At 37.1% G+C, this 24,655-nt stretch overlaps 1 protein-coding gene across 2 annotated transcripts; it reads right to left on the minus strand.

The window, feature by feature from the left end:
• Nucleotides 1–1,529: 1,529 nt before the first annotated feature.
• On the minus strand, nt 1,530–22,229 carry MED30 (mediator complex subunit 30). 2 transcript variants are annotated; one of them, XM_045453854.1, is made up of 5 exons: nt 21,883–22,221; nt 14,199–14,357; nt 12,189–12,293; nt 12,032–12,096; nt 1,911–2,027 (listed from the first exon to the last, which is right to left on the minus strand). In XM_045453854.1, exons 1-4 carry the CDS (start codon nt 22,057–22,059, stop codon nt 12,064–12,066), a joined length of 474 nt encoding a protein of 157 aa, XP_045309810.1. In that variant the 5' UTR covers nt 22,060–22,221; the 3' UTR covers nt 1,911–2,027; nt 12,032–12,063. The 2 variants fall into 2 exon arrangements, with proteins under 2 accessions (XP_045309809.1, XP_045309810.1); XM_045453853.1 differs by lacking the exon at nt 12,032–12,096 and having other exon boundaries at nt 1,530–2,027; nt 21,883–22,229.
• Nucleotides 22,230–24,655: the final 2,426 nt, after the last annotated feature.

Consider the following 24,655-nt stretch of genomic DNA (forward strand, 5'->3'; position numbering starts at 1 on the left):
GCCTGAGTGGCTCCGTCAGTTAAACATCTGACTTGATTTTGGCTCAGGTCCTGATCTCATGGTTTCTAGGATCAAGCCCTGTGTTGGGCTCTGTGTTGACAGCACTGAGCCTACTTGGGATTCTCTCTCTCCCTCTCTCTGCCCCTCCCCACCACGCCGCGCGCACGCACACACACACACACAGTCTCTCAAAAATAAACATTAAAAAAACACTATTTTTATAACTGTTTATTAGTCAATACTCAAACACTAAATTTGCAATCATAATCAGCAATCTACCATGCAAAGGATGTATTTATTATTAGTAAACATCTGTAAAAACCTTGCATGTCCAATTGGTGATAGGCTAAATAAAATATATTACCCTTAGATACTACAGATTTCTGAGGTAGATTGAATTATCGGTCCTAGTTTTTGTCCTTGTCCTAGCTTCATATGCCTTTACTTCTGCTTGAAACTGCAGTGCTTCCCAGTGTGGGCAGTTAACTCCCCATCTAACATTGGGCTTGCTCAGGAGAACTGCTTTGATAAGTGTAAGTTAGAGGGTCTGGAGAGGCCCACACACGGTTAGGCTTGTCTTCTTGTGCGTCTGCCACTTGGTATAGGTGGGAGTTTATAGAACTTAAAATGAAATGTCACCTATTTTTTGAATAGGCAGTATTTGCATGATATAAAATTTCAAAGGAACCAAGGGGTACACAGTGAAAAGTAAGCATCTTCCTCAACTGTCCAGATTCCCTCCCCAGAGGAAGCTTGTGTAACCTTCCAGAGAAACTTTATCCATATACAAGAGAAGTTGAGTAGCAGTATTACTGAGTCAGAAGCAAGTAAGATAGATAGGGGCTTCTGGATTAGTCTGAGAATCTGAATCTCTTGAGAGTACACTATAATCTGAGAGATGTGCTCCTGTAGGCAGACCTATATAGAACTTAGTGTGGACTGACCACCAATCTATAGAAGCACTTGTCACATAGAGCTATCTCATTTAAAACTCCTAAAAATTTACTGTTTCCAAAAGGCCCTCAAGGTTACTTTAGGCTTATATCTGAAGAATGAGGTAGGGTGTTGCCTCTTGGGCTAAAGCAGGTAGCAAGCACATAGTTGTCATTTCAATTTGTGCCAGACTCAAATTATTTGGTTCTCTCTGGTTAGACATAGATCATTCCAAATAAGACCCAACATTTAAAGCACACATTAAAAGTAATTTTCATCAATTTACAACAATATACAAATTAATTATTTCCTCATTTTAACCTGTTTGGGAGGGGCATCTGGGTGGCTCAGTCAGTTGAGCATCTGACTTAGGTTCGCTCAGGTCACGATCTCACGGTTTGTGGGTTCAAGACCCATGTCAAGCTCTGAGCTGTCAGCACAGATTCTGTCTGCTTCAGATTCTGTGTCTCCCTCTCTCTCTGCTCCTCCCCCATTCGTGTTCTCTCTCTCTCTCTCTCTCTCTCTCTCAAAAATAAACATTAAAACATTAAAAAAAAATTAACTTGTTTGAGACTCGAAAAAAAATTAATCTGAAATGGTGACTTACAAGTTTAATTAGTTTGTACTACAGATAAGACAGTACTTGATATTTCCATATGCAAAAATGTTTAAACCTTTACTCCTAAAAGGGTAATAAAATGAGCAAAACCACCACTGATCAAGTTGAAAATTTATTTACAAAACTTATTTTGCTTAAAAAACTCCTGAAGATTAACCAAAACATAAACCCTATCAAAGTTTATTACAATAATTATTCACAGAATAGCTTAAAAAAAAAAACTGCCAATGAATACTTTAATGTAAAACCGCAATGTAAAAATAGGAACTTTAATTCTAGTGAGTAGAATAAAAGCAGATAAATAATCTTCTTCAAAGGGAAAAAATACTTGAGGGAAAAAAACAGCATAACGTGTAAAGCAGGAAATTTAAATATCAGTTTAGTTCCGCATTGCCAACATGGCATTTATATCCCAGATGAGATTTCGTAATTGATCCATAATTTGCTTCAGCTGTTGATTCTTCTGTTTGAGTTTCTGTAGAAACAAAAGAATTTATCAAAAATGTTTCATGAATTATAGACCATGAAGTGAGAAGATTAACATGTCAAAAGTTAGAACTCTAATGATCCAGACAGAAATAAGCTTAAATACTTCCTTCATGCAGAAAAGGTCTCTATCTTTTCTGGCCACATATATTCTCTGAAAGGCATAATGAATTCTAATTCAGCCCACAGAGGCCTCTGGTTCCACCCCTGTGCCTCCCTTTCTGCCTCCATTCCCAATCAAAGAAACTAAACGTTTAATTGTTATAAAACCTAAGATACAGGTTTTCTAAGATGCAGTGTAGCCTAATGTCAAGAGTATAACCTCTAGAGCCAGAATCTCTTGGGTTCATGCTCCTCTCCTTCACTAACTAAATATATGACGTTGGCCCAATTACTTAAACTCTCTGTGCCTCAGTTTCCACATCAGAAGAACAGGGATAAATTTGAACCTACCTCCTAAGAGTTATTATGAGGATTAAAAGATTTGATTCACATAAATGTTAAAATTAGGGCTGGCATATAAGTAAGCACTCAACAAATGTTCCTCGTAGGCACTGAACATAAAAAACCGTGAATACAGGAAATAAAGTTTAATGCAAATACAATGCCTGATGCAACTGGTCTTTGAAAAATGTGGCAGAAGCCACTCCTTGCCCACAGCAGGAAGTGCAATCTGCTTCTGCTTCTGCAAACTGAAGACCAATTGGCACAGTCTCTGATGTAATCTTGTTCACAGCTAAGATCTGCAGGATGCCCTCCCTGAACGCACACGGCTCTGAATCTCCGTATCTGGGTTTCTACCAGACCACGGTTTATAAACTTGTCTGTAAGCACTTCCTTCAAATCCCATGTGGCAAATGTCTGCTGAGGTAAAACAAAATAGAGAACTTCTGGTCAAAGTACTTACTAGTTATTATAATAATAATCATTACTATTCAGTGACCTTTTAGAACCTTACATTAGGAAATAATATCTTTAATTAGATAATTTTAAAGCTACTATATTAAAATACCTCCAGATAAAGCAGTACATTCATTATAAAGAGGTCTAAAAATCTTAATTTTGATTTCATTAAAAAGCAAACTAGGATTAAGTTATCCTATTTTATCTAGAGTCAGAGAGCAGGAAGAAGCTAAAAGGGAGGAACAGGAAACTTACTGGAAAACAGAAAACAATGCACATAGATTTGAATGTTTAATATTAAATTTAATTCACATTTGAGGAGAGAACACAACACACATAAAAACAGGATATACAGTCCACAGGGCATGTGTACAGTATGCAGTCTCATGAAGCTCACGTTAGCACTGTTTTTGGGAAAAAGATACTGTTAGTATTTTAGCTACTCAGTCTCCTTAGATTTCAGATTGGCCCATCTTCTAGTTCTGTTGTCACAAGTATGTGGCAGTTATTGAAGCAACTGTGCATAGAATCTAATCAAATGGACCCAGATAATTGGGTGGAATGATGGGTGACCAGATGGCGGGTACCAGGCCCATAAAGTATTTTCCATCCTAGAGATCAAGAAACAGGTACTTCTGCCGGCCATCAAGGGGATCAGCAAGCAGAGGGACACAGGAGTAAAGGTGCTCTACTGTATACTGGGAGGTGGGGGGGAAACCTCAGGCCCAGTTCTAACTTTGCCCCTAACTTGATATTTCATCTCAGAAAAATTCCTCCTCAGTTTTCTTATGAGATGGCGTCATATAATGGACGAGGCCTCTGCCAGTTCTATCTGTACACCCATATCTGGGAGCACAGTCAGTTACATAGACACCTGTGATGAAAGCCAGTGAGTTTAGCTGAGTGAACTAATTGCTGGCTTCAAAATGGTTCAGAGTCCGCTGCCATCCCCACTGAGCCATTGCTCACTCCCCCAGCCATGAGAGGCTGCCATTCCCACAACTCCCCTCTCTAATTTTTCAGGGACAGTGCAAAAGAGCTACTGAGTAAGAATAAAAGGAACAGAAAGAAGGCAAGTTGATATTAAAAAAAAAAAAAAACTCATTTGAATTAGTACCTTCTGACATATCTTGAATATGATTACTTTTAAAAGTTTCGGAACTTTTCTTTGGAATGGAATTCTGAGCCTGTAACACATTCTGTTCTGTATTTACTGAGGATATGTTATGTACAAAGCTCCAGGTCAGGCATTGTAAAGGGAGAAAAATGAATAAGGAATAGTTTCTGCCTTGAAGAAATTCTGCATCAAGGAGAAAGAAAATAATGTCCAAGTGACTAGGCTGGTAGCCTGGGAAGGCAGATGCTGTGTGACCCCAGAAGATAGAGACCCTACTTCTGACTGGTGGGGCAGCAAACAAGGGGTCCAGAAAACTGGTAGTGAGCAGAGTATTAGGAGGAGGAACTTGGGCTTGGTAGTAGGGGCCCATTAAAGTTCTGGAAGAAAAAATATGGTTAAAACTTGAATGAAAAAGGTTAACTAGACAGATGTGTGAGATGGATTCTCCTGAATAATTTTAATGGTGACAAATCTGTGCCCATGGAAAAGAAGAAAGAGGAATGATTTAAAATTTAAAAACAACTGAAAACCATTCAAAGGCCAAGCTTGGTGAAACAAGCTCAGTGATCAAATTTTCAGTATAAATTAAGGAGTAACTGGAAGTAATAAAATTATATTCTTGAGTCGTTAAAAATACACTTTAAAATCAATATCAAAACAGGTCCAATGGCCCCCACAGTGGTGCATCACTGGCATAAATGCGTAACTTAGTAGTAAGACTACTTTCAAAGAATATTCCTTTGGAAATACAAATTCTTTTTTTTTTTTTAAAGTTTATTCATTTTTGAGAGAAAGAGACAGAGCATGAGCAGTGGAGGGGCAGAGAGAGAGAGGGAGACACAGAATCCGAAGCAGGCTCCAGGCTCCGAGCTGTCAGCACAGAGCCCGATGCGGGGCTTGAACTCACAAACCACGAGATCATGACTTGAGCCAAAATCAGACGCTTAACCGACTGAGCCACCCAGGTGCCCCTGGAAATACAAATTCTAATGTACTTGTCTAAAAAAATTTTGCCTCATTTTTCAAAAATGGACCCAGATAACTGGGTGAAATGATGGATGACTTAAGAAATAAAGAGAACTAAAAAAATGTAGGGTTTTCTCAAGGTAATATTCAACTCTAGGTAACTGTAATTAAAAAAATATATATGGTATATTTTAAGGCACTTGGAAAATTTTTCTCAAAGATGCCACAAAGTTTTAAATTAAAAATAATTAGCAAAGAAAAATATCTAGAGCCAAAACACATCATGAAACTATCAACAGCAAAGCTGACAGTTATGCTTATGAGTGGTTAAACTGTAAATACATTTTCATGACATGATACAGGATTTAATATATACAGTCTTGCCCGGATTGATTTTAACACAGGTTGACAGCTGCTATTATCAAAATCCATCAGCTGTGCCTAACTTGTTACATTAACAGGTGAATGTGTAAGTAGAGCAGACACTTAAAGATATGTTTATGTTAAGTCATACCATGTAATTTAATATTCACATAAAGGTTGTGACCACTGGTCAAAAAATGCTTTAATTTCTAAATACATGGACTCAATGATATGTCAACCCTGTAAAAACTACCCACTCTTTCATTTTTCTATCAATAAAATAGTTTAAGCAAAATAGAACTCATTCTGATGTCCTTAAAACATATAGTCTCAAACAGGTGTTCAGTCTTTACTTGGGTTATTAGGGATTATGGAGTCTAGAATGCACAAAGAGAAAATAAAAAGTATTTAAATAAGCCAAACATCTGACTATTGAAGCTAGACCATCCTGTCATCTCATGATTTATATCAAACACTAATTATAAAATTTTGTGTCGCCAAATTTCATGGCCTATGGTAGGTACTGGTGGTATATACATTGTTAGAAGCCAGGCAGACCATATATTAAATAGTAAACATACCAGTAATGTGGTGTTCTGTACAATTTTAAGTACACAAAGATATAGTAGTATTTTGAAAATGACTGAGAGTTCACTGAGGGGTATATAAAGCTTATTTTACATAGCTTATTTACAGTAAAAGGAAAATATACATTGTAATTAATTTTTGAATAATTTTAATTGAATGCCAAGAATATTTTATTACTGATTAGGTCCATAAAGCAACTTAATCATTTAATATAAGCAAATACCAATGTATTAAAAATATGATCTGGTATATATTTATGTTTTTATTTAAGTTCCAGTTATTTTTGTAAATCTCTGTCACAACAAATGGGTACATGAAAGGGTGCTGCTTTGCTTCCACTAGAGTCTTCTGTCCTCAGAGAAGACACCTAACCACTTGCATATTTCATATGCATGGTGCCAGGCAACACATCTGACTGATTTGTGGCAGAAACTCCACACTTAGAATGATGGCTGGCACAGAGCAGGGACCAATATATAGGAGTATTTTAATATTCAATAAAAAACCCCAAAAAGCCAAAGAAAAATCTTTCTAAATCCTAGAGGAGAAAAAATAAACAAACAAAAATTCCCTAGCAATCATTTTGAAGCTTGTTCTGTTTCTGTTTTCCAGTTAAATCTGGTGTGTTGGTATTTCAAAACAAAAAGAGATACAGCCATTATTAAAAATGATTCATTTTAGTAGTCTAAGACAAATTACTTTGATGTGTGTTACTAGCTAAGATTGCTGTGAACCTTAAGCTCTACTACTATCACCTAATAATAAAAATTTTACATAACAGCAAAGAGAATAGATAAAAATAATAGACAAAAGGCATGTAAAATTTTAAGTTTATGAATATAGTTTATAAGTAGTTGAAAAAACAAATCAAAGAATTTAAACTTTTTTAGTAGCATCTATATGATCACAAAATTAGATCAGGGCAACATTTTACCATCTGTAGGTAGCTATTAAAAAAAATTCTTTGGGGCACCCAGATGGCTTAGTCACTTAAGCATCCCACTTCAGTTCAGGCTGTGATCTTGCAGTTTGTGAGTTAGAGTCCCACATCAGGCTCTCTGCTGTCAGTGTAGAGCCCACTTCAGATCCTCTGTCCCCCACCCCTCACCTCACCCCTCCCCTGCTTGCTCTATTCTCTCTCTCAAAAATAAACATTTGAGGGGCGCCTGGGTGGCGCAGTCGGTTAAGCGTCCGACTTCAGCCAGGTCACGATCTCGCGGTCCGTGAGTTCCAGCCCCGCGTCAGGCTCTGGGCTGATGGCTCAGAGCCTGGAGCCTGTTTCCGATTCTGTGTCTCCTTCTCTCTCTGCCCCTCCCCCGTTCATGCTCTGTCTCTCTCTGTCCCAAAAATAAATAAACGTTGAAAAAAAAATTAAAAAAAAAAAAAATAAATAAACATTTGAAAAACTTAAAAAAAAATGATACTCTTCACAGAAACACTCAGGTGTGTGTGCCATCAAGGCAGAAAAATATATCCATTGATCACGAGCTTAGTGTTATAAAGATTTTCAATTACGGGAGCCTGGGTGGCTCAGTCAGTTAAACGTCTGACTCTTGATTTTGGCTCAGGTCATGATCTTACAGTTTGTGAGTTCGAGCCCCATGCCAGGCTTTGTGCTGATAGCGCGGAGCCTGCTTGGGATTCTCTCTCTCCTTTTTGCTCCACCCCTCCCCTGCTCGCTCTCTCTCTCAAAAATAAATAAACATTAAAAATTTTTTCAATTATACATTTTAATCTTGTGTTCTAGAAGCGAAGTATAAAGTTGAATGAAATTGGAAGAAAAGAATAAATAAAATAACGTTAGTAGCACTAATTATACGTAACTTTATTAATAGTCAAAATATGTGTTACATTCAATTCACACATAATGTTTTATTTCAGGAATGAATTAAAATTTTTTTAGGTTAAAAAAATCCACTTTGCTTAGTTTTGGCTATTTTCTCCTCTGCCTTATTTTTTGGATTTCAGTTTGAGTTAACCAAATCTTAGTCATCCCTCCTCCTTTTTTGTTTACACCTCTGTTTACTGCCTTATTCTCCATTCCTGTTTCAAAATATAGTAACAGTTTCTAGGAAGTAAGAGAGAGTATGAGACCATCAAATGAGTATTTCCCCTGCCACTCAAGATACTTTCCCCCTAAATTCTCCTTTAAAAAATAGTTTCTATAGAAATCTAGGGCTAAGCTTTAAATCTGTTCAATTAAAACATCTAAACAGATTCTTTCTTCTTTGTAATAACCTTCAATATGTTAACTAAAACAAGTTTTACCCCAAAGTTAGAAGCACTTAAAACAGCAAAATCAGCATTCAAATAATTTAATCAAAGAAAGAGTTCTTAAATGTTTTAAGTATAGATAGGAACACAAAACTTGAAATATGGGCTTTTATTCCATAAATAGACAAACCTTCAGAAATACTGGGTATCTATTTTGTGTATTGAAATAAACCTGCTGCAGATAAACACTGTGGACTAAATACCTGTGCTTATCTCTTTTTCTCAAAGCCCTAATAAAATGGCAGGAGATAAATGAAAAAAGCTATAAACCCATGTGGAGAAAAATGATTGGAAAGGAAGCAGCAGCAGATACAAGGTGGTAAAGTTTAAGAGGACAAGTAGAAGGGGAGTGGTAAATGACTTAGGAGGAAACTACAGTCCAGGTGGATGCAGGGACGATGCCACTGACAGCAGGGAGACTGCTCCTCCATGGAGACTGGAGATGGGTGCCATGGAAACTGCACCAGGTGAGGCCCGGGGATGAAAACTGGAGGAACAGCTCAAAGAGCTCCAGGGACTATCAAGAGCCGCACGTGCTCACTCCTACTCCTTACAAACAGGTGACTGAGTACCCTCTCCCTGTGCCCTGTCCCACCTCTAAGGATCAGGAGGTTTGTTTTTTATGAAACTGAACCACAACAGCTGTGGATTTAGTCCTACCAGCACAGCAGAATGCAAGAGGACAAGAGCGTATCTATGTAGGACACTGGAAGATTCTTCTCTGAAGAAACTGAACAGACTTAAAAAGCCTCAGAAAATGATTGTTGGGGATCCCCCAAGGAGAACACCTATCTTGACATGAAGTCCACTCACAAAGCCTATTATTAGCTTTCTAGAGCCTCATTCTTAAAATATAAATGGCTCATGAGTAAACATCAGATGTTCACCAGATCTTTTAGAGCCTCAATTTAGAAAGACAACAAAATGAAATAGATAGCAGTTGCAAACTGTTGACACATGACCTGGTTTTGTACAGCCTGTGAGCTAAGGATGGTTTTTATATCACAACAAAGATCATGAATGTCTCACAAAGCCTAAAATATTTATTATCTGGTCCTTTAAAGTTTGCCAAACCCTATTTGAGAAGATTATGGAAGAATACCTTCAAATTTCTGAGGGAAATTAATTTACAACATAGAATTTTTATAGCCAGCCGAACTATCAAGTGGACAGCTATGGGAAGACTAAAACTTAAGTCCCTGCATTCGTGCTGAAGAAGCCACTGATATTTGAACCTAACCAACAAGGCAGTAAACCAAGAGAAAGGAAGACAGGAGACTGAGAGAACAGTGAAGCCAACAGAAAGGGTGAAGGAAGCCCCAGGACAATGCTAAACAGCAGGCCTAGACAGCATTCAATCCAGACCTTGCAAGATGATGGGAGGATTTGGGTAGGGGTGGGGGGAAAGAACCAATAAATTTCCTGATAATTTTGACTCTGTGGAAAGTTGGAAAACAGTACTGAGATGCTGCTACAGATGCATAAAGAACTAACCAAAAATTTTAAAAAATTACTTATTAACCTGGAGGCTAATTATTAACTCCAGATGGACAAAAAAAATCGTTCAAGAAAAGGACACTAGTTTAATATGTGGCTAAGGAATAAACAATATTTATGTGCCTTAATAATACACAGAATATTTTCTGAGCCTCAATTATAACTGTATTGGAAACACTGGGGTAAGGAAAGTATGTAGGTGGGTCCATGAGAAGGAGAGACTGGAAGAAAGCTAAATCCTCAACTGGGGAAAGAAATTTTTTTATATATCTTATCCTTTGTATCAATCATATCCTTCTCTTAAAATTCACAAAATTCTAAATCAATAGCTAATAAGATTTTTTGGATTATATACTGTGAAAGTATTACTGTATTCCGATTATATAAAAGACCTTTTTAAAAAAATCAAGTGTTACTTCTAAGCCATCAAATTAGAAAAAAAAAGAAGAGGAACTCAGAGAAATGAAAAGTGAAATGAAACCTATATTAAGAAAGATTATATTTTAATTTACACAGCCTTCTTTTTTTTCTCTAAAATACATAAAATCTTCTATGGTAGAGAACAAACTCTATGTCACACGAAGTAGTCTGAAATCAAAGTTACCACTATAATACTATTTTGTTTATGTGCATAATCCATTGTATTTTATTAAAAAAGGCTTATTCCAGGAAAAAGTAACAGAGCACATCTATTGTGAATTAATGCATAAATTATCAACAGAAACATATAACACTTCTTTTTTTTATTTAAAAAAAATTTTTTTTTAAATGTTTATTTATTTTTGAGACAATGCAAGACACAGAGTGCAAGCAGGGGAGGGGCAGACAGAGGGAGATACAGAATCTGAAGCAGGCTCCAGGCTCTGAGCTGTCAGCCCAGAGCCCGATGTGGGGCTCGAACTCGTGAACCGTGAGATCATGACCTGAGCCAAAGTCGGATGCTTAACTTACTGAGCCACTCAGGTGCCCCAAAACATATTTCTTAATAAACGAATGCTTCGTATCTCTACCAAACACCATTTGTTCTTCAAAATATAAATTAAAAGTTCCTAATCACCTCCTCACCCCCTACAGATTTCCTACTGTACGTTCTTTATGCTCATTCATTACTATCAAATTTTCTTGAAATCTTCTTAATCTGTATTTCTCCTTTTATGAAAAAAATGAAAACTTTATAAAATCCAGCTTTTTCCTTTCTCCTGGTTTTGATATACATTTTTCTCTTAATTTTCCAATATTTTGTTTTTCAGGTCTTATTTTCAACTCTGAAATTAATTTTGACATATGGCATAATGTAAAAGCTAGCTAACTTCCCCTAAAGCTTCTATTTTTAAAGAAAAAATTTCCAAACAATCCCTCATCTGTCATAATCAATTCTCATATGTAATAGGAAGACTATTTTTTCTGGCTATTTTACTAATCTGTCTCATACCAGTATTTCACAATTTTTTTTTTTATATTCTCCATACTGTGTTTTAATTTTTGAAGCAAAGAGATCTGTTTCATTACTCTTTGAGAATTTTCCTTGATGTTTTAGTTTGTTTGCAAGAAAAAATTCCAATTTGGATTTTATTTGGATTTGTTTTTTCATTGGTATTGCACTAAAATCTTATTATTTTGTGTACTTTTAAGAGAATTCACACTCAATACTGGCATTTTTAGAATATTTATTGTCCACACAAGAACTTTATGTGTTCTTTTAATTATTCAAAACTTCATTATGTATTTTGTATTATAATTTATTCTGAGAGAGAGAGAGAGAGAGAGAGAGCACGCACAAGTGGAGGAAGGGAGGAGAGAGAGAACCCCAAGCAGACTCTGTTCTGTCAGCACACAGCCTGATGCAGGGTTCCATCTCCCAAGCCAAGAGATCATGACCTGAGCTGAGATCAAGAGTCCACTTACCCAACAGCCACCCAGGCACCCGTTTTTTATGTATCTTAACAAGTTTAGTCACATAAATCATTGAGGTAATTCCTAACTAAATATTTGTTGTTGCAAATGTGAATAGGATCTTACAATCCAATTACTTTATAGCAAGTGAGAAATCAAATAACTATGTCCTGGGTTAGGAGATTATAGGGAACGTGTTGCAAAAATTTTCTATTTGTGAATTTTTATCATTTGCTGCTCCAAATATGCCATAAGCTAGAAAGCAAGAATTCTGCCTAGAAAAGAAAAGAGTAAATGAGTTGTGACTGAATGCCCATGAAGTTTTTCTAAGAGCTTTATGGCATGAATTCTGCAATCTCTCTTTTGACTATTCAGGTGGCTTTTCTGCTTACCTTTTTAGTTCTTGGTTATACTCTTAACTAGGTTACATTTGCCACAGAAACAACTTCATGTAATTCTAGAATGCAAATTATGTCTTTGAGTTACATAGACACCCTTGTAATTTTATCCATGATTGCAAAATATAAAACACATAGACTGATAACTCACCTTATTCACTTCAGCAATTTCTCGCCTCTCTTCACTAGCAAAACGAGGTGGGCCAGTGCGGTCCTCATTCTTTGAGCCATCTTCTTCCACATATGGAATCAGTTGCTGAGAATGAGAGACAAGAGGTAAAAGTTAAAAACATGATATGAAGTTTCCAATTACATGGGTATACAAAATGTCTCTGATTAAGGTTAGTTTGTATGCTTTTCTTTTAATGGTATATAAATAAATTTCAATTCAGGTGATAGCCTAAAATAACAGCATTAGAAGTTTATCATTTCAGTGCCTTCTACACATTAGCTTTTCAGGTTTCTTTTGCAAAACAGCCCTTATAACATTACATTAACTGTTGCTTACAATTAAATAATACCCTATCCATTCAATCAGCAAATACTGAGTTCCCAGACACTGGGTGAGATACTACAAAAATAATGACAAGTAAGGTGTGATCCCTACCCCTAACAAATGTATAGTCCATTGAGATAGAACAGACTTTCTTTCATCTATACTAGAAAGGAACTTCATGGATGTGCATTATATAAATGTCAATTACTTTGCTATCTAGAACTTCAGCGTCTATGCAGATTTCTAGATGTCTTAACTGGTTGGGAGAAAGATATTTTGTAGGAGAAAAAATTATACAGCAATGAAATATCAGAATTAATAATGAAACATGTATGGTTTATGATAAGGTTTATTTGATGAAGGCCCTCATAAATGTGACAGAGACTTCAGGAATCATTTAGTCTTTTCCATCTTACATTAACAATGTAGGAACAGCCAGAGGTGAACACATGGTACAACCAGGAGTCATCTGGCCAAACTTCAAATTCTTGGGACAGATATAAACTTATCCACATCCACAACCACTCTGTCTTCCTTTCCTCTCCCAGTGCAGAATTGTCCTCCCTCCTGAAGATGATTAATTTCTCTTCCTGTGCTCTCATTTCTTCACCCTCCCCCCAGTCTCTCTCCCTACTGCTTTCTTGCTTTATAATCTAAACATGTCTGGTCTCTCTCATTTAAAGGCTTTTTTCCTTTCCTTTCCCCCAAACCCTTGATGCCAACCATCCTTCCATCTACTGTTTTTCTCTTTTTTTATCTAAGCATTTTGAAGATGAATGTCTGCTTGTTGGCTCCAGTTCCTTATTTCCCGTTTAATCTTCAACCCATTGCGATCTGATTTCTAATTGCTAACATCATCTATGAGCTCTGCTCATATAGACCAATGATTTCCCTCTAGCAAAATCTACTGGACAATTTTCATTCTCTGTTTCCCTTTGCTGCAGCATCTGACAATGTCGACCACATTTCTGATCTTTCTTCTGTATTTCTGACCACTTCTTTTTAGGCTGTTTTGCAGTTTACGCTTTTCTCTGTTCATCCTTTACATGCTGATCACTCAAAAAGGAAGCACTCAACACAAAAAATTGTTTTCTATATGTAGTGAGAACATCCAGACCTTCCCAGCTATTTGTGTTGGCAGAGACAGAACTTGTCAACAGGAAAGGGCCACCTATAAAAATATCATATACCTAGTGAACTGAATATATCTATGACCCAAGATGAAGTTTAAGAAATATATTTTACAACTAAAGTGATTCCACTCAGCTAATCTAAATTAATAACGATGAAAACATAATCTTTCATCTGTAAAGGGCTTACATGAAAACTATTTTAAAAGGATTTTACAACACTATCTAAAATTCCTGCTAAAAAAATCATGTACCGATTTAATACAGACACCAGCAGTATTAATAAAAATTGCCATAGACCACTCTCTTCTCTAACAACAAAAGTTCACTATAAGCCTAGATGTTAAAATCTGTAAGGTATTAACATGAAAAGATAGTACTAATTCTATGCATACGTATCCTATTTTCATCTTCTCTAGTCAGAAGTAAAACCAATATAATTCAAACTCTGGAAATACCGTGCAAATAGAGAGACAGGAAAACATTACAAATGTCCTGCATCTTATATCATCCTCCCTCTACCACTAACACTTGCCTCCACTGGAATGGGATCCATCCCTCCACAATTTTCATTGCATTTGTCATAGACCAATCTCAGCTTCCTGAAGAGAATAGAAAGTTGGCGAAGGTGATCCTGTAGCTTTGCCAGCCGGTCTTGATATGTTCCAGTATGGTATGTGACACCATTTGGCAGCTTATCGAACAAAACAAAAACAAGAAAAATATGAAGTAATGACCATCGAGATTTTCTAGAAGTAAAGCTGGCAGAACAGAAATATTTTCTTAAGCACTGCATAAAAGCAAACTGTTCCTCACCATCAAGTGCAAAATTTTAAGATTTGAAGAGTAATATTTGCTCATTTGTTAGCTCCTTGGCATACTGCTTCAGTGCTGTAAAACAGCTCTGGAAAAAACTGCATGATAAGTGTCTCTGTCCAGCTGAAAAACTTTCCCCTCTAATATTTGAAGTATGTTAAAACTTTAAAAATAATGCCATGATTTTAATATTGCTTACTATTTAAAAAAGGCAGCAAGCTGCTGAACTTACCTTGGAAGTTAAAAACAAAATGCAATTTAAACTGGGAAGTTAAAAACGAAAAAGCAAAAGAAAAGTACAAAATACAAAGTGAAGATCATGACTTTTCAGCAGAAGAAAGGAACAGTATACTGCTGCTATTGCAAAATGATCTCAAAATAACTAAAAGATCATTAAGATGCTCAAGGCATGCACTAAAGCATAAAGCTGTCACCAAAAGTTTTACTTTAAAAAGAAATCAACAGCAGGAGAGAGAGATGCAAATCAATCTATACTTGAGGATCATTAATAAATTATTGCAAGTAACTGCTATGATCACAGCTCTGTCTTGGATGCTTATATATTTTTAATTCAGGACTTTTATCAAAAGAAGCCAAAAAAGTATGTATTGAAATGGTGAAATCACAGACATATGGAAATTGACTATTATTTAGAACTTATAAATAAATGCACCTTTTGTGCATTGCTGAACCTCATGAACAAGCTCTTCCTTTCTTTGTACATCAAAATATTCTGTACAGTATTTCATTTCCACAATTTGATGTGTGAAATCATCCTAACATTTGAATTAACAATACTTGTACCATGTTTTCTAGTATATGAGGTGCTTTGATTGTAAGCATTCACTCATACACTTATCTTGGGGATTGAAATGACTTAAAACCAAGATGCTAACTACTACCCGATAGATAAGATTAGCTAGTCTTTCTAAACCTCAGTTTACTCTTTTTTTCTAAACAGATGAGGTAGGAATACAAAAAAAAAAAATGCATAGGACAGTACTTGGAGAAAAAAAGAAGACAGGATACTATCATTGCAAGTAGATAAAACCATAAACATGAAAAAAGGACCGGAAAGACCTATAAGTAGTTGATAAAAACATGTAATAGGAAGTCAGCTTGAATAATTACTTCTTTTCTATCATTTCCCAATTTCCTGCAATATTATGATTTATAAGTTAAGGAGATGGACCTTCTGAAATTATCTGAAATGAGTTATTAGGATTTTCAGCAATTTTTTTTTAATGTTTATTTAGAGAGTGTGTGAGTGAGCGCAAGGTAGAGGCAGAGAAAGAGGGAGAGAGAATCCCATGGGGGGCTCAATCCCATGGCCCTGGTATCATGATCTGAGTCAAAATCAAGAGTTGGACGCTCAACCGACTGAGCTACCCAGACGTCCCAATTTTCAAAAATTCTCAAGCATTTCAACACTCTGAGGACGATACCTCCAAGAAACGTGATAAAATATCAAAGGCTGAATCAGTCGAAACTTTTAAAGAAAAAAGGCATTACAAGTTCACCCCCAAAAAGGGCTTGAACTAAATACAATGTAGAGTTTGTCAGGAACCTTCAGTTAACAAACTTTCGTAATACTAACAAACCAGAGAACAGTCTCAGAGGCTCCCTGCTTTCCTGTTTGGGTGACAACAGGCGGTATAATGATTACATCTTGCATACAAAGCACTGTACCTTTACCTGTACCTTTATGTAGTAGGTTTAGTACTTGGCCCATATTTTCTACTTTGTGAAGACTGTAAGTTATTCACATTTATATCCCTGTGTTTAGTATAGTGCATACCCACAAAAGGTTTTAAAGTACAGTCTGAATTATTTTACTTCAATGAATTATTTTATCCATATATCTGTACTTAAAATTCACTAAGAAGTGTGTGTTATGTAAAAGAAGTAAATCCTTTCATAAAGAAAAACAAAATCCTTTTGAAATGCAAAGAGTTCCCCTCTTCAAGTATACCCACTTAACCAAGTCTGGGTATTAGTTTTCATAGACAGCATTAGATTCTCAAAGAAGGGAAGATTTAATTTCTCCAAAAAATTCTTTCACACTTTTCATGTGTCAGACAGTATTCTAAAAGCTAAGGTACAGTAGTGAACATAGGAGGCAAGGTTTCCTCTACCACAGAATATAAGTTGTAATAGTGCCTAAGATCTTTTGGTATATATCCGTAAGGTACACGTTTAGCTGAAAAGCTCATCAATAACCATCTCACTCTTGAATACTGAGGAAGATCTGTAAATATATGATCACATCCCTGGACACTAAAAAGGCGTTCAATTAAATTCAACATTCGTTCTTAAATATAAAACAGTAAAAATTTCCCAGCACTATAAAATACATGTATCTTGGTTAAAAACTCAGCAGCATGATTAATGTAGAAACATTAAAAGCATCCTCACTGAAGTCAGGAACAGAACAGGATGTTTATTAAGACCACTAATACAAATAGTGAACACTATTCTGGAGGCCCTGGCCAAAGCAATTAGAAAAATAGAAAAAGTTGAAACATTAAAAAGGAAGTGGTCTAATCATCACTATATATGGATAAGATATAAATGATAAAGTGCTACTCTCAACAAAGGTAGTCAAGAAAGAGATGGGCACAAAACTAATAGAGAGAAAATAGCTTTGCTTTCATATATGAAAACAAATGAAAATGAGAAAGGAAAAAGACCCCACTTACAATAGCAACAATAAAGATAAAATATCCAGGAACAGACTTTAAAATTTTCAAGATAAAGAAGAAAACTTAAATAGTTCACAGGACAAAATAAAAGGTTATTTGTGCTCTTGGTTAGTAAGATTCAACATCACATTGACGTAAGGTCTCTCTAGGTTAAATCAACCTAATAAAATGCTAGCAGGTTTTTCTCAGAACCAATCAAGCTATTCTAAAGTACATGTGGAAAAATAAACAAGGATAGCCATGGCAATTTTGGAAATAAGATAAACAGATTATAGAGTCACAATAAATGTAAGAAAATTTGGGATTACTACATAAATGACAGGCAACCAAATGTAATAGAGCATCCAGAAATAGATTCTTTTGTATGAAGTAGCATCTGAGATCAATGGAAGAGGAAAATGAATTATTTAACCTTTTGGAAAACAAAGGGCTGAGGCCATACCTCACACTTTATAGAAGGATAAATTCCATATGCTTTAAAGTTTTAGATATAAAAATGGAAACAAAACCCAGAAATCTTCCTGAATTTGCAGTGGGAAAGTCCTTCCTAACTAGACATAGAACCCAAAAGCCCTAAGAGGCTGATAAATTCAACTACCTTAAAAAAATACATATGCAAAACTTCCATAATCAGAGCCAAAGGGCAAACAACAGACTAGGGGAAAAATACTTGCAAGTTCTATCACATAGACCCAAGTTCTTCTAATATGTAAATAGCCAAATCTTACAAATTGAGGGAGAGGGTAAAAAAGACCAAAAAACAAACACACACACACACACACACACACACACACACCACACAGAAAGGGGGGAGGGGGGACAAATAATATGAACAAGCAGCTAGCAGAAAAGGAAATATGATTCATAAATGTATGAAGAGATGCTCAAACTCATTCCTCATTAAAACTAGAAGAAATGTAGATTTTCATTTATCAGATGATCAAAGGTCCAAAAATATAACTCGCTATTAGTCAGAGCCCGGTTGTTGGTCTCGGTTAGCACATGGTAGCATAAGCTGGTACAATCCCCATGGAGGGCAATTCATCAAAATTTATCTAATTACAGAAGCACAGAGCCACTTCCAAGAATTCATCCTACAGGTATACTTGCACATTTATGCAGGAGGTTATTCACTGCAGCATAACAGTGAGAGATTAAAAGCAACCCAAATGCCTAGAGAATGGGATGAATAAATTACAGTCTTTCCATGAATTGTATAACTGTAAATACACCCTAAAAGGAAAAGGAGATATATTCTGTGCAGATATCAACAAATCCAAAATATACCAAATGAAAAAAGCAAGGTGCAAAGTGTTGTGTATAATATACTGTTATTTGTGCAAAAACAGGAAAAAATGAAAGAATAAACACACACATTGCTAAAATATGCAAAGAATATCTAGAGGGATACATAGGAATAATCATAAAAAGCATTAACATTTATTGCCTATGGAAAGGGGTTAGAGAGCCAGCAGACAGGGATGGGAGGGATACTGTCCATTTTAATGTCCTTTTTTTATTTGTGAATTCTGAATATATTACATATTAAATATTTTTTTCATATTTAAAGGATAACAAAACCAAAGCAATTTTTCTTATGCAGGGAAGCTTAACCTGGGACCTAGCAATCCTTGAAGAAAATTCTCCCTCAAATTTTATTCAGAATATATAGATGTGCATTTTTCTGAGAAGAGAACCCATACTTTCCCATCAAATTCTTAAGGGGCTAGTGGAGACCTAATAACCACCTCTCTAAAAACACTTAGAAATAGGGTGTGTGGGTGGCTCAGTTGGATAGGTGTCCAACTTTGGCTCAGGTCATGATCTCACGGTTTGTGGGTTTGAGCCCAACGTCAGGCTCTGTGCTGACAGCTCAGAGCCTGGAGCTTGCTTCAGACTGTGTCTCCCTCTCTCTGCCCCTCTCCTGCTCGCACTCTGTCTCTCTTTCTCAAAAATAAACACTAAAAAAATTTAAAAAATAATAATCTCAGGAGTTTGTATTTATGGTGCTTCATCCTTCTGGATTAGTAATATGGAAGGTAATTTAAAAATTTTTAAGACTAAAAACTGTATTAATAATTAGGTTACATGTAGTTCTGTTTGTTCCACTTCTTCTTCCAGCTTTTTGGAAATGAAGGATCACATTCTTGCTTCTTCTTCTGCCAATTATGACAGGTCTCAAAGTCTTACATGAGTTAAACCCCAGAATTCACAATATAAGAGGCACAAAGAAATAACAACCATAGTCCCTTACAAATTGGTTTTGAATATATGTCTACATGTAATCTAGTTATTGATAATACTTAAAAAATATTTTTTTTAAGTTTGTTTATTTTGAGAGAGAGAGAGAGAGGCAGGGGGGAGGGGCAGAGAGAGAGGGAAAGAGAGATCATTCAAAGCAGGCTCCACACTGTCAGTGTAGAGCCGATGTGGGGCTTGAATTCACTAACCGTGAGACCATGACCTTTTGAAAGAGTTTGGTTCTTTTAGTGTAGGTCATGGGTGTGTATTATACCTCTGTTAATAATACAAAGTGTTTGACAGCAAGTTAGTATTATAAAGCAATTAGTAGGAAAAACTACCAGTTATGTGTGATGTTTGGTAAGTTCTCTATTTAAGCCTCAGTTTCCTTAACTGTAACATAAGGATAAAAATACTTTTTAGAACCTTACAACAGTTTGTGTGAGCAAGGAAAATGCTTGATAAATGTTAGCTAGAAGATCTACTAGTCCTAATTCAGTACTTTGCATATAGTAGGTTAAAAATAAATATGTACGGGGCAGCTGGGTGGCTCAGTGGGTTGAGCGTCCGACTTCAGCTCAGGTCATGATCTCACGGTTCATGAGGCATCAGGCTCTGTGCTCATAGCTCAGAGCCTGGAGCCTACTTCGGATTCTGTGTCTCCCTCTCACTCTGCCTCTCTCCCACTCGTGTTCTGTCTTTCTCTGCCTCTCAAAAATAAAGAAACATAATAAAAAAAATTTTTTAAATAAACATTTACTAAATTCTGAGAAATCATTTAACACTATAATCATTTTAGATATTAATCTATTAATTTTTAAATAATTACCAGATTTCATATCTTCTCTTGGATTCCCTTTGTATTGTTTTTCACACTGGCCTATTGACATGGTTAAAACATTTTCTATGCACTAGATTACTTGTACAGTATAGAACATTACTGATTTACAGTACATTATTGAAATCAGTTGTAAGAGTCTTAGACCTGGTTTCAAATTTACCCTATCACTGACTTGCTTTGCACAAGTCACTTCACCTCTCTACCAGAAGCCTCAAAAACAAGAATGACATCCACATGACATACCAGTAAGATAAGGAAGCGTTAAAATTAAGTAGTATGTGTTAAAACAACTGGATATCCAAATGCAAAAAAATGCATTTGGATCCTTATTTATCATGATATCCAGGAAAATAAAGTCAATGTGCATTATGGACCTCCATGTAAAACCTAAAACTACAAAACTTCCAGAAGAAAACACAGGGGAAAATCTTTTTCACCTTGGGTTAGGCAAAGATTGTTTTCGGTGTGACGTCAAAAGTAAAATCTGTAAAAGAACAAATTGATAAATTCGATTCCATCAAAATTTAAAATGTCTCTTCAAAAGGCAATGTGAGGAGAACGAAAAGCCACAGACTGGGAGAAGGCATCTGCAAAGCAAAAAGACATAAAATAACAAGTGTTGTCAAGGATGAAGAGTAACTGGAACCCTCAAACACTGATGGGATTGTAGACAAGTTTGAAAAGTTTCTCAAAATGTTAATAGATATTTGCCCTATTATCCAACAGTTCCACTCTAGGCATCTAACCACTTAAGAGAAATGAAACACGTGTTCACACAAACATTTGTTAGGTGAACATTCATAGTATTCTTCACAGCCAAAATGACCGTCAGCAGATGAACAGATACACAAACTGTCATATATTCATACAATGGGACACTACTCAGCAATCAAAAGGAATGTACTATTGATATATCCTGAGTCATAGAAGCCAGACCAAAAACAAAACAAAAAACGACACAGTGTATGATTCTATTTATATGAAACTCTAGAAAATACAAAGGAATATATGGTGCTACAAAGCAAATCCAAAGTTGCCTGCGGATGTAAGGCCAGAGTAAAGACTTAAACAAGGCATGAGGAAAACTTTTTCGAGTGGTGGATAATGGTTTCCTAAGTATACACACATGCCAAAACTTTAAATAAATGCATTTTATTGTATGTCAGTTATACCAAAATAAAAATGTTTAACAAAACTGGGTAGCAGAATCTGAATTCTTCAGCTCCTTAGGTCCTCTGTATTTTGTTTGAAAACGAGATGAAAGTTAAGCCAGTCTAGTGAGGTTAACAGAGTGAGAGACCGACCCACCGTTACCCTTAAAGGTACAAGAGTTTGCCTAATAACTAGAGAATCCGGTGGAATGTAGAAAATGAGGCTTCAATCTTCCAGAAGTCCTATCTGGAAAACATCACCTTAACATCGCAGAATCCTGGGGACAGGCACATCATTGGGGAATACTTCTGAATACAAATGGGGCGACCCTATACTTGAGGTTTGCCCAGGGCAGCCCCGTTTAACGCCCAGCGGCCTCACGTAACGACTAAGCCAGCGCCCCTTTCCTCCAAGAAGCATCCGCTCTCTCCACGCGCGGCCCGGAGCGCGCCCACCCTCCTTCCCACCTGCATGTTCCTTAGGAGCTGGAAGATCTCCATGGTGCGGTACACGATGTCCTGCACGGTCTCCTGCCCGATCCGGCAAAGCGATGCCGTGTTGACCTCCCGGGCGGCCTGCTGAGCCTGAGGCCCGCCGAAGGGCCCTGGCGCCATTCCCGACGCCGCCAACGGAGGGGTGGACATGGCGAAGCTGCGGCCTCAGGCCGATAGGGCCTGAGAGCAGGCGTCAGGGGTTCCCGTCTGCCTCGGGCTGAGCTGTTGCCGGCCTCTGCGGAAAGAGGCGCTGGTAAGACTACGGCGGCCCGATTTCAAAACAGCGGCTGGGACTTCCGCCCACCGTGACGTAACGCGTCATCTCAACGTCACGGGAACCGCCCTCTTGGTGGCCTCCTGGGAACTTACCTCGGCCTAAAGCCGGCCGGGATTGGACCGGAAGCCCGGGTGGGGCGGGACGGAGGAGTTGAGCAGCCAATCATCGGCTGTACTCCAGCCAGAGGGCGGTGCTCGTGCTGTGAGGTGGCTGAGCTTTCCCGGAGTTCTTTCCTGGAGTCTGAGCCTGTCATTAGAATTCCTGAAAAGAACTCTTATTTTGTATTAGTTTGCTTGCTGAGATTTCTCGTAACAAGTCTGTGAGGTTTGTGGTATTATCCTTTTACAGCCAGGAAGCAGACTCAGAGGGGCTAGTATATTTTGTTGAGTCGCATGCCCCTTAACTGGTAACCTGCGATTTGAATTTAGAAAGTGAAATTCCTGATCTTGTATGCTTCACTGTGACCGGATACGGACTCCGCATTTGCTCTTGGCCCCTGCTCAGATGTTGGTTTATTCGAATAGCTTTCCCGATCACTCTAGAAAATTAACACTACACACACTCCCACACACTTACCTACTTACTTTTCTGACTTTGGCACTGATTACAGTCCACGCTCTATATAATTTAAAGTTTACTTTTTTATTTCCCCTCACCTTATACATACGCTAGAATGCCAACTGTTAAACACAGAGACTAGGCCTATTTTATTCATTTACTGTATTCTCAGCACTTAGCGATTTGCATATAGAAAGCACTCAATAACTACATGTTGAGCGACATTGTAAATGTAGGAAAAATTAAAATAAAGCCATTCTCCCATCTACCTCTTACTGCCCATTTGCAAAGGGGAGGGGGTGAGTCAAGAATGTGAAAAATGGTGATTGGCACAGAAGTTGTGCATTTTAAAAAGTATCTGAACGGTGTATTGTAAGTACTTAATAAAGGAAATAGTTACTAAAAATTACACAGGAATCATTGTAGAGATTTTAAAGATAGTGATTTACAGGTCCTTAGCGAGCAATTATGATTTCACAAATCTTTACCTCCTATATGCTGGGTACTAGGAATGGAGATAGGAGTAGTGAACAGTGAGGCAAAGCCTTGTCCTCCTGAGACAAACAGAACACTAATTATTGTGATGAGTATTTTGAAGCAAAAGTTAAAGATTCTAATACCAAGGTGCTAGCAATGTAGGAGATCAGGAACAATCTGAAGGGAATAAGTTGGGCCCTGATGGTGAATGGAAGAGGATGCTGAACATTGGAGCCTTTTCTATGAGAGGGTCATGGGACAAGGAAGGCCAGTGGCAAGTGAAGAGGCCTCCAAATGCTTTCTAGGGTCTGAAATTTAGTATGAGGATAAGGGTCAGGAAATAAGGCTGAGGACAGAGACAAGGCATGTCAAGCAGTTTGGGCTTTATTCTGAGTGAAACAGCGAGCCATTGAAGAGTTTCAGGAGAGAGTAATAATTATCAGAAATATTCAGTTTGGAAGGCTTATTCTGGCTGCTAAATGGAGAATGATGGGTATGTACTGTCTCCTTTTTCCCTCTCAAAGAAAGATGGTGATGATCTGTATTAGCTCGTACAGTGTGTAACTTTGAGTAAATATTTATAAGTGGAATCTAGAGAACTTGATGTCGATTGGATTGGAGCATGAAGGAGAGGAAGGAACTAAAGATGACACATGTTTCTGCCTTGAACAGATGGGTGATGTTTATGCCATTTACCAATAGGGTACACTGAAGAAAAAAACACGTTTCAGTGAAGTTATGACTTGTATTAGTTTCCTGTTGCTGCTCTAACAAAACCATCTACCATGGACTTAATGACTTAAAACATCAAAGTTTATTATTTTATAGTTCTGAAAGAACAGAAGTTGGAAATGAGTCTCATTGGGCTAATACCAAGGTGTCGTCAGCACCCTGTTCCTTTTTGGAGGCTATCGGCAGTAATCTGTTCCTTTGTCTTTTCCAGCTTCTAGAGGTTACCAGCATTCCTTGTCTTGTGGTCCTTTCTACCTTCTTTAAAGCCAACACTGGCCAGTTTAATCTATTTCATGTTGCTCTTTCTCTTGTTCTGAGTCCAATGCCTCTCTCATCCCATTTAAGAGCCCATTTGATTACATTGGATTCACCCAGGTAATCCAGGATATCTTTTTTTTTTTTTTTTTTTTTTTTTTAAAGATAAGCTGGTTTGCTACTTTAAATGCCCCCACCCCTGGCATGTAACATAACACACTTACAGATTCTGGGGATCAGGACATCAACATCTCCAGAGTGGAGGGCATTATTCTGTCTACCACATGCCTCTAGCCAAAATTATTCCTGAACTTTAAACTCACGTACCTGATGGTTATCTGACATCTTCACTTGAACAGCTAAATAGCATCTAAAACTCAACGTGTCCAAAACCATACTCATGATCCCCCCAACTTTCTTCCATGATTTTCTCCATCTCAGTAACTG

Source organism: Leopardus geoffroyi, chromosome C3 (genome assembly GCF_018350155.1).
Source record: "Leopardus geoffroyi isolate Oge1 chromosome C3, O.geoffroyi_Oge1_pat1.0, whole genome shotgun sequence".
NCBI lineage: Eukaryota > Metazoa > Chordata > Mammalia > Carnivora > Felidae > Leopardus > Leopardus geoffroyi.

Excerpts from the sequence above, each read along its gene's own strand:
- MED30 (XM_045453853.1), bottom strand. The coding sequence starts at position 22,059 with ATGTCCACCCCTCCGTTGGCGGCGTCGGGAATGGCGCCAGGGCCCTTC. Across the intron at positions 12,294-14,198 it reads TGGATCCCATTCCAGTGGAG|CAACTGATTCCATATGTGGA; the intron begins GCAAGTGTTAGT and ends TCTCATTCTCAG. Across the intron at positions 2,028-12,188 it reads AAATTGCTGAAGTGAATAAG|AAACTCAAACAGAAGAATCA; the intron begins GTGAGTTATCAG and ends TTGTTTCTACAG.